This window comes from Etheostoma spectabile, chromosome 3 (genome assembly GCF_008692095.1).
Source record: "Etheostoma spectabile isolate EspeVRDwgs_2016 chromosome 3, UIUC_Espe_1.0, whole genome shotgun sequence".
Taxonomy (NCBI): Eukaryota; Metazoa; Chordata; class Actinopteri; order Perciformes; family Percidae; genus Etheostoma; species Etheostoma spectabile.
In genome coordinates this window covers 25,463,834-25,473,404 of record NC_045735.1, presented here as the reverse complement: position 1 = coordinate 25,473,404, position 9,571 = coordinate 25,463,834, and the positions used below count along the sequence as shown (strand labels likewise).

The window sequence follows — 9,571 nt, the reverse complement described above, 5'->3', positions numbered from 1 at the left end:
ACCATATGCTAATTTTTTGAGTTTCACCTGTATATAGTATATACTGTATACATATATCCCACAGACGACGTGCAATTACAGTATGATCAGGGTTTCCCAGTAGAATCCCAGCAGTGTTTTATTACAGGAGTAACAAGTTAATAGAACAGAGATTCAAAAAGGATACACGTGTGTCATGTTTATATGGACACATAATGCCATTTAGACACATAGACATAATGGGCACAGATTGTAAGCAAGAAAAAGTCACATACAGTCAGTGATAACTTTTTATATTTCTTTGCAAAATAACTTGTTAAAGGCCAATTGTCATGCGAAAGCAAAGAAAAAGAGACCCACATTTCATTATCAGTTTTATAAAAAGAAGTCTCCATCCATTTGCTGAATGTCACTAAGAAACCACGAGAGAGTAAGAAGGCTCTCGCTGCACCCGATGCTAACTTCTTAAACACTATAAACATTTACAGGGGTGTTAAATCAAGCGTAGTTGGAATGAGATTGCCAATTACCTTGAAGGCATGGAGAGCAGTAGAGTAAGAATTAAAACAAATCCCACTGAAACATTGGGCAACCTTTGCTGGGAGACCACTGAGAGTGACGGCAGGGTTTGGCTGCTATATTTTATATGCTTTATTTTCTCATGTTGACATTTTTATTCCATTATAAATACATTTCTTAAAAAAAACTTCCATCCTGTGGGGTTCTGGTTTTGTCTCTTCTTTGACCTTCTGAGCTGTTTAGATCTATCATGCTAAATCGCATCTGAGTGCTCTTTGTTTTTCTAGTTTTATTATTTAACCAGGAGAAATATTCAGACAGCGCACTTGGTTAGTTGTGACATCATACACATGCATGGAAGCAGGAGGAGGATGTCTGGGTTTCTAGCTGAGTAAACATGGAGATTGTTGAGTGAACCAGTCGTTTATCTCCCATAACTGAATTAATGTCTGCACACTTGTGAAATCGTGAACCGCTTTGAATACAATGGGTGAGAAGTCTAATGGGGGCTAATGAGTTTAACAAATCACTCTTGCTATATAGGCATCTGCTCACCTATAATCCATCTATCACTGTGACTTCAGTGGATATATCTCTCTTCTCAGGATAGTGACTGAAAACACAACCTGCATCTGATTTACTGTTTAATTCAGGCTGCCTCTCTCTCTCTCCTCTCTCAGTGCCTGTCTCACAATCCTTCCACTGCAGCATTAAAGATGACAAGTTGTTTGTTTGCAGTGTGTCACCAACGTGCATGTCATAGTGCATATCCTCAGCACACACCCACATAACTCTTACAAGAGTGACACACTCGCATCAACACTCACCACCACCTGTGTGTCACTGCTGTGTCAAGTTTATTTCATCGTGCTCATGCTTCTCCTTCTGCCTCTGGTGCTCCAGGTTCATAAATCCAGCACACATTTACCCACCACTGCCTAAGTCCTGTTGGATTTATGGAGCCCATGATGAGCATTGAGTGCCTGCAGTGGTGTGTGAAAATCTGCTTGACTCCTCAAGCTTACTCAGTTGTAGCACATTGCAATACCAATTTCCGTGTTGTTGATTGTAATTCTGCGAGGATTTAGGAATTATAGTGTCGAGTCTGATGCACTTTGGCACGCTAGCAGCTCACAGCCCATACACTTGAAGAGCGACTTCTTTATCAATCCATTCAAGGTAAATAAATGTTTTTTGGCATTTTGATCACGGAAAATTCATATTTGTCAAGCCTCACAGTCTAGCTCTAGAAAGGCAAGAGATGAAACCTTGGATTTTTAAAACATTTGGCATATTTGGGTCTATAACTCTGCATTCAGTATGATTTTATTGCTTTCCAATAGCAGTTGTTAAATCTATTGATGACATACTGCATTGCTTTGTCAAACAGTTTCTTTCTCCTCTCCTCCTCCAGATTTCCAAAGGTTAACAGCGTACACATCCGCCCCACAACCACTAATGAGCACTGGATCTAATTAAAAGACATAACAGACTCAGCGTAAACTACCATAATCACAGTGAGACTGGTGCACATCAAGTGAGAGGTTTCCTATTGATTTTCTGGCAGTCAATTGCAAAAGTTATTGTACTGTGTTTAAAGAAAAGGTATTCAGATAGCAAGAATTCTCTCCCAGGTGAAAGGCTGCCAAGGCTGTTATACAGCCTTTTGTTCACTGACAGCTGTCATTGAACAGATTGACCAAAACATCTTGGCATTGTTTGTCTTTCAGATAAATAAAATACTTCATCTATTTTGTGCTCTGTTCCCTTATTATTTATTCCGGCCTTGATTGAAGTCCCAACACAGATGGGGGAGCATAGTAGAGTGTGTGTGTGTGTGTGTGTGTGTGTCATACCACTTGCCTCCATGGAAAATCACAGTGTGGGCATCTTGATTCATCAGCTGGAGGCCATCTCCTTGTATTACCCAAAAGCTAAACAGACGCAGCAGACAGTGGAAGTGCAGCTGCCAGCACTCATTGTCAGATATTCATCAAAATGAAAGCAGCCATCTTTTTCGTGGAAATTGATCATTTGGGTTCCATATAAAAGAGACGTATTTTTACAGATAAAGCTGTCAAAAAAACTCAGTTACGTTGAATGTTGGTACGAAAAGACTTTGTTGACCTTGGATTAAAGTTCCAAAGATGGAAGTGTCTAAAGACATCATTCATATTACATAATGACTTCGCTTTTATAAAGCACCATCTGTCTTAAATGCATTGATGGCAGCAGGGTTCAAATGAGAAGCAGTTCATTAATAACCATGGGCACTGTTTTGTCCACGGTGAACATGATTAATGATTAGTTGGTAAACCTGTTGAAAAAAGTAAATACTGTACACCATAGGTGTATACTACTCCTGGGACTGGAAAGTAACCATACGTGCATTCAATCAAATATTGTGCTTCTCCGCTGCATTTCAGAGGAATATTTTACTTTTTACTCTACTGCATTTATTTTAACATTTAATTTCATCTTTGAGGGATTAATACAGTTACTCTTCTTATTATTGGACAGCTATAGTTACCAGTCACCTTTTAGATGTTGGGGCCCTTCTAACTGTTTTCATTTCAATCAAGGAGACATTTCCCCTTTAAACATCTCTGTGATCAAACTGGATATGAAGGAATCTCTGTAAATAGAGAGATGTCAGAGTGAGGGGGCTGCCCATGGACAGGCGGGCCGACCATTTAGGGGGTTGGTGCCTTGCTAAAGGGGACCTTGGCATCTCTCCAGCCACCAGTCCACACTCTGTACTTGTTCCGTGCAGGAACTTAAACCAGTGACCCTCCGGTTCCCTAGCCGAGTTCATACACACTGAGCGACCGCCGCCCCACAAACTGTACAACCACGTTTAAGTGCTGTGAAAAACAAAGATTAGAGGAAAGAAAGTTTAACAAAAACAGAAAAGGCAGTAGCAGGCTTTTTTAAAAAACACATTTTTTACTCCATTAATCATCTCATGACCTTATCTTGTGACTCTTTGGAGGGGGACAAACCCCCAGGTTGGAAACCACTGGATTAAAATACCTGGCTAATGTGTGTAGCTCCACCTTGACCATGCTGCAACCGTAAAATGCAACATGTACATGTGCATTTATGCATTAACAATCTAATAATGTAATAATATTTTAGTCACAGGAGCCATGAAACACATCTGACTGATAAGACTGCTATACTTAATCAGACATTGAATGCAGTACTTTAACTTGTGATGGAGTATTTTTACATTGCCGTATTGTTACTTTCACTTAAGTACTTACTGAGTTCTTCTTTACCACTGGGCATTAGTAACTTTCCTATAAGGGCAATATAACTGTAAGACACACTGCTTATAAATAACTGTTCCTGTGTTCACCCACCAACAGGTGCACTATGCTCATCTCATTTTGAGCACTGAGACTGTAGTTAACCCCGTTAAACCCTAAACAAACAGAAACGCAAACTCTGAGTGCAACAACTTGTGGTTTAAGGACAGAATATTGGTTTTCAGATAGAGGCCTCTTGAGTTAGTGAGTCGTCAGAGTACAGAATTATCTTCATCCAGAGTATATGATTCATTACCTCATAGATGAGAGGCTAAAAAAAGCTACACTGGGCCATTAAAAAGACGCACAAATGACAGCCTTGGAAGTAAAATCTGTTTATCCGGCTCCCCACAGGAGTAGTCAGGTTTTATTGATGCTGGGCAGCTACGACATATTTCTTGCATCATTAACTGTTATTTGGCATTTTTTTTGTCATTATCTATTGCTAGTCAACCTCATTTTGAACTTTACTTATTACATTTTTCTTTCTCATGATTTATGCTATCTCGTAGCTGTGGTTTGAATGAAAACACTGCCACCAGTAGTACTACAGTTTAGCAGTGGTGGTAGTGGAGTTTCTGCTGTCTCTGTGGTTAATGTGGCCATTACCTTGTGCTCTCTCGCCTGTTACCATATTTGGCCTGTGGTCCACTGACTCAGCATAAAACCCATTCTGAGAAGATTTGTATCATTGCTAACACGCCTGTAGCAAGATCATGGTGGTCTTTACTGCTGTGTATGTACAGTACAGTGTACCGAATCATTAATTTCATACCATGTTAGTGTAGTCATCACATACTTTTATTTGACTTAAGGAATATCTTGTTTCAAAAACAACAAAGTATACCATGTATGAAATACTCTTAAAAACTATCTAAGATATTCTGGCCACCATGTCCCCGACCGTAAACAGTCATTTGCTACATCTAGTGGACACTACACAAAATTACAGACAGCAAATGGTGAGCTACTGAATACATAACTCAGTCTATTTTGTACTCTGATGGTAAAATATTATATAATAAGAACATCCGTCCGTGTGTTAGGCATGCCAAATTGTGAGTTGCAAATTGATGCTGTCGTGCACGTCACTTTGAATTGAACCAAACAGATGCGGTAGTTGGATCAAATAGAACTGAGATGGAGATACAACATATGAACAACAACTAAATGTGTCTCAATGAGAAAAGAAGCTGCTTTCATTTGTCTTTTAGATGTGCAGTGCATCCAGGCCAAAATCAGAGAGCAGTTCCTTGTAATTCTGATGAAGGGTTGTGCTCTTGTCCTCCCATCCCTGTTGAGCCACAGACAGCTGGGAAGTCAGGCTGTCGAGAGTCTCCTGCAGGAAACATTAGTAAAAATGAGATGCAAGTTAAAATTGTGCCTTTAAATCACCCAGTTGTCTAACATGATATCCCTCCCCTCTTAACAACCTTTAACTCTGATGAGTTTTAGAAGCGGAGCTGATGGAGACGGGGCATAATTAGATTATGTGTCATAGTGGGAAGGACAGAAATAATGATAATTGCATATTAAAATCCTAGTCCTTTGATCACAGGCTGAGCCCTCAAACAGGTCTCCAGGCTTGACTACTTATCTTTAAAGATCTGCATACTGAAAATTTGCTACTATCTGTGCTCGGCCAATAATGGCCTGTACCTATAAAAGGTCCATGCAGACCCCCATTCCTCATACATTATGTCTTAACGATAGATTCTGCTATCTCACAAACCTTAGTCCTATTGTCCTTGGTTGAAGTAGTAGCATAACATTGTACGACACTATTGTGTACGTTGTAAATTTGAGGACTTGCTGCTTGAAACAGCTCTCCAGTAGAAAAAAAAATCCAGTAGCACAAAGAAAATATGTCCCTTAAACCAGCCACAGAAGACCTTACTGTGCTTCTTTTTGGATCTTTTATAGGCTAATCACTTCTTATTGTACTGAATCGTCATCAATAACCTGCAGATTGATGTTCTGTGGCTCTTTAACACCAGAAAGTCCTAACAAATTATTGGAGTACTAATAACGTTTTTTTCTTCATTGTCCAAATACCTGCTTTTGACAGGTGGGTGAAGGCTACACTGTCTAAGGCTTTTGTATAGCTGTTTCCAGCAGAGTGTTGTCTGTTAACCCTAAAGTGATGGTGTGGTGTTGCACGATGATATGTTAACCTATAAGTTTATTGGCTTAAAAAATATTTTCCTTCAGGTGAGTAGTGGCGCACCAGAAAAGCTGATTACAGCGCTGCACCTGTGTTTATTATGCCAGTTTAAATACATAGTTCTCTTTCTGTTTGACACCGACTTTGCATTCTAAAGGGGTTTAAGACCTGCTCTGCCCTTAAAACCCTTATATGTAGATTTTTAGATTTTCTGACTTTGATGAACAAGGTCATAGTCTGCATATATTTTCATCAGGATTGTCCCATTAGTCTATATTTTTGAAAGCTGGTACAATCATATAAATGTTCCTTGACTATCAACTTTAAGTCACAATGTATATAACTGATCTGGTCATTTTAGACCAAGTCATCTGCTCGACATATGCAATGGAGCAGCCACAAAATAATACCAAACTACAATAAGTTAGTGTAAAAAATTGTGAATGGGGCAATGCTGCCCTTTAAAGGAGAATTCTGGTAAATTTAAACACATTGCTCTGTTGTTTTTAAATTTGGAGTGCTGTCAGTAGCAAGAAAAATAAAAACAATCGGTGCTGCCTACACCAAGTTATCCTTCTGCTAGAGTTAGCACCCAACAGGCTTAAATAGGGCAAGTTTTAAGCTTTTTTTCAGCCTCTAAACATGCTTGATGTGACAGATAGGAATGATTTGACTCATGTGGATTTCACCGGAAAACAAGAAATAAACAGAAGTATGTGCACTGGCTGAATTAACACAACTTTTATGCTTTTAACACATCTAAGAAATCTGAAATTGAGCGATATTCTCCTTTAACAGTGACAGCTCCACAGGGGGTAAAAGGTTCATCCTGACCGGCTTGGCACATACCTGGATATGCAGGTTTACAGTTCAAAGGGGCCTCAAAGATCAATGTGGGTCAACCCTACAAATGCCTGTTGCTAGTGCCTATTCAGAGCTTTTTTTAAATCAGTTTGTATTAGCTTCTGTTGTAACTCACATGCAGGATCTTCTCATAGTCTGTTTCCATGTTGTTCAGCTTATGTTGGAGGTCAGCTATGATGGCGTCCTTCTCCTGTTGTACCTGCTCACGCTCTCTTTTCTCTTTCCTTAGCTCCTCCTGACACAGCACTAGGCAGAAAAATGTATACAGGCATACCACTACGTTTAATTTGGGAACTAATTGGCACTTCTATGTCTTTATTCATTCAAGTAAAGACATTTAAATCAAATATATTCATACCAAGATCTTCCTTCAGCTGGCTGACCTCCTTCTCCATTCTCTTCGCCTTGTTGGTCAGCTCTGTCTGCATGGTTTTGTACTGGCGACTGAGGTCTAGAATGGCATTTGTGTCAAAAATGTCAGAATTGGCTTTCATTGCTGATTCACTTTGTAAGGCTAATGCAGCAATTAGCTTATGCACCCAGCTAATTAGACTTTTTGTTCCTCAAGAATTACCCTAACCTTGGCAAACAAGACCCTTGTCCTCACTCCCAAAGGTATCCACGCTTTATCTCAGGTTATTAAAGGAGAGGCTAATTGTTGATTCATGCCTCGTCTGTACCGTACCAGAGTTGACGTCCCTGTGGTCTTGTCTCTCATGCTGCAACTTCTGCTCCATGTCTTTCAGGCGTCTCCTCAGGTCAATTCTATCAGACTGGACCTTTATTACAGACTCACACTGTAAGGCTGTGGGAATCACACAAACAGTGGTAGATTTGTTTTCTAAAGCAGAAAGCAAGGACCCTTTGTAAAAAAAATTAAAATCACCAATTACAGTTCTGTCATCAATATTTTACAAAGGTGAACTAAAGCCATAATGAGACATACTCAAGTATCCAATTATGCTTCAGTATATTGCGTTAGGTGGTGCAGATGGTGCTAGACTAGCTTCCACTGGAGGGTGAAGTATTACCCTCCGTATTATTATATAAGTCCTGCATTCTAAGTTTCTTACCCAAATAAACGTATAATAGTTTTAAAATAAGGCTGAAGAACAGTACTTGAGTAAATGCATTTAGTTATAGTACTTACCACCACTGCAAGCTACAGTGTAAAAACGTACACTGTAGAAATAAGTTACTTATTATTGTTATTACACCATGGGATGAATAGAGAATGATACACTGTAAAAAATAATCTGTTACAAGTAAAAGTCTGGCATTGAAAATGTTACTGAAGTAAAAGTATGTAAGTATCAGGAAAATGTAAGTAAAAGAACTAAAAGCAGAACATTTTAGAAACTGGAAACGATCAAAACAGTTCTCTTAATCAACCAAGTGTTTAATTGGCTAATTTTTACAGTTGTACTAGGCCTGCAAATCGTTGGCTATATAAATTTGACATAAAACGTCATACTCTAGAAATGTGTGTTTTTAGAGCAAAAATCTTAAATATCAATGTGTAAAGAAACTACTAACTAAAGCTGTCAGACTAATCTAGTGGAGTAGAAGTAAAAAGTGGCATGAAAAGAAAATGTATGCTTAAGTACAGTAAGCTACATTCCACCACTGCTAGCTGACCACTAAACTGAGTTGTACTTATATTTTTCTTAGTTATGCTGATAGCACATAGTGTTAATATGATTAGTGAATTAGTCAGTCAACAGAGAATTAATAACAGTAACTGTAGGCTATGAAGCATAGTCTATTTAAAGCATGTGAAAATAACAAATAATTATTATAATAAAAAATTTAAATAATAATTAGTTTCAGCCCTAGAACAAATGATACATCAGACATTAGCACAGTGTAAGACATAATAGAGTATGGATTTGTGCTCTTAAAATATTAATAGGAGTGTTGTTTGTTTTTTACCTTTTACAGTCTATGGTTTTTACACAAGCCCCCAGGAGTTTGGCCCTGGGTGTAATATACCCTACATAGGAATAACAAAGAGCTAATGGGTAGTTTGACCTAAACATAGTCATAACTCAACTTAAAATTGCTGCTCACCAATGTGATCCTGTAGAATGGCTACATCCAGAATACTGCGCCTATACTTGGCTTCCAAGTCATTTTCACCTGCTAAAAAATAAAAATAGTTGTAAACCAATTTAGCATCACTAATGCCCAAATTCTAAATAATTTTAAGGGTAAAGTTACTTTTTTGTGGATTCTTTTTTGTGATCTTTTTCGTTTTTTTCTTTGGAGGCATGTTAGCTTGCTGTGAGGCTGCTTGTTCAGTCCTTTGAGCACATTAACTATACACTTACTACATACAGGGATGCGTCTTTTTGCTGGGCACTGGTTGCTGAGTGAGTTGCCATGGCACAAACTGTCCAGCTTGATTGATTTTAGTAACAGCCAATCACAACTTGACTGGGTCACCGTTGCCTTTCGAGCTCATGCACACAGGATCTTTACTTGAAGTGAGACATGTCAACGCGTCCTTAGTTGTCATGGGTGACAAAGGCCCGCGCTGGGGGAATTCAGGGCTGCATTTAGCATCCCTTTAACGTTTTGTGAAGGCTGTACAGGCTGAAGCGCGCACCCGACTACATTCATCATGGCTCGTGAACGCGCACGGGGAAGGCGTGGAGTTTGGGTTTTGAGGAGTGGGGGGGACGGGCGGAAGGGGACGTACAGGAAAGGGCCATACATACACGTCACGGGGGGG

At 39.2% G+C, this 9,571-nt stretch overlaps 1 protein-coding gene across 2 annotated transcripts; it reads right to left on the bottom strand.

The window, feature by feature from the left end:
- Positions 1 to 4,268: 4,268 nt before the first annotated feature.
- Positions 4,269 to 9,484, bottom strand: drc12 (dynein regulatory complex subunit 12 homolog). Of its 2 annotated transcripts, none has more exons than XM_032512292.1 (6): positions 9,058 to 9,484; positions 8,908 to 8,976; positions 7,523 to 7,642; positions 7,196 to 7,288; positions 6,953 to 7,083; positions 4,269 to 5,148 (listed from the first exon to the last, which is right to left on the bottom strand). In XM_032512292.1, exons 1-6 carry the CDS (start codon positions 9,107 to 9,109, stop codon positions 5,020 to 5,022), a joined length of 594 nt encoding a protein of 197 aa, XP_032368183.1. In that variant the 5' UTR covers positions 9,110 to 9,484; the 3' UTR covers positions 4,269 to 5,019. The 2 variants fall into 2 exon arrangements, with proteins under 2 accessions (XP_032368183.1, XP_032368182.1); XM_032512291.1 differs by having other exon boundaries at positions 4,521 to 5,148; positions 8,908 to 8,979; positions 9,058 to 9,479.
- Positions 9,485 to 9,571: the final 87 nt, after the last annotated feature.

Bases quoted from the DNA above. Each gene is read 5' to 3' on its own strand.
- drc12 (XM_032512291.1), bottom strand. From the start codon at position 9,109: ATGCCTCCAAAGAAAAAAACGAAAAAGATCACAAAAAAGAATCCACAA. The intron at 8,980-9,057 runs GTAACTTTACCC...TTTATTTTTTAG, and splicing joins AAAAAAGAATCCACAAAAAA to CAGGTGAAAATGACTTGGAA. The intron at 7,084-7,195 runs GTATGAATATAT...TTTTCTGCCTAG, and splicing joins CCAGCTGAAGGAAGATCTTG to TGCTGTGTCAGGAGGAGCTA.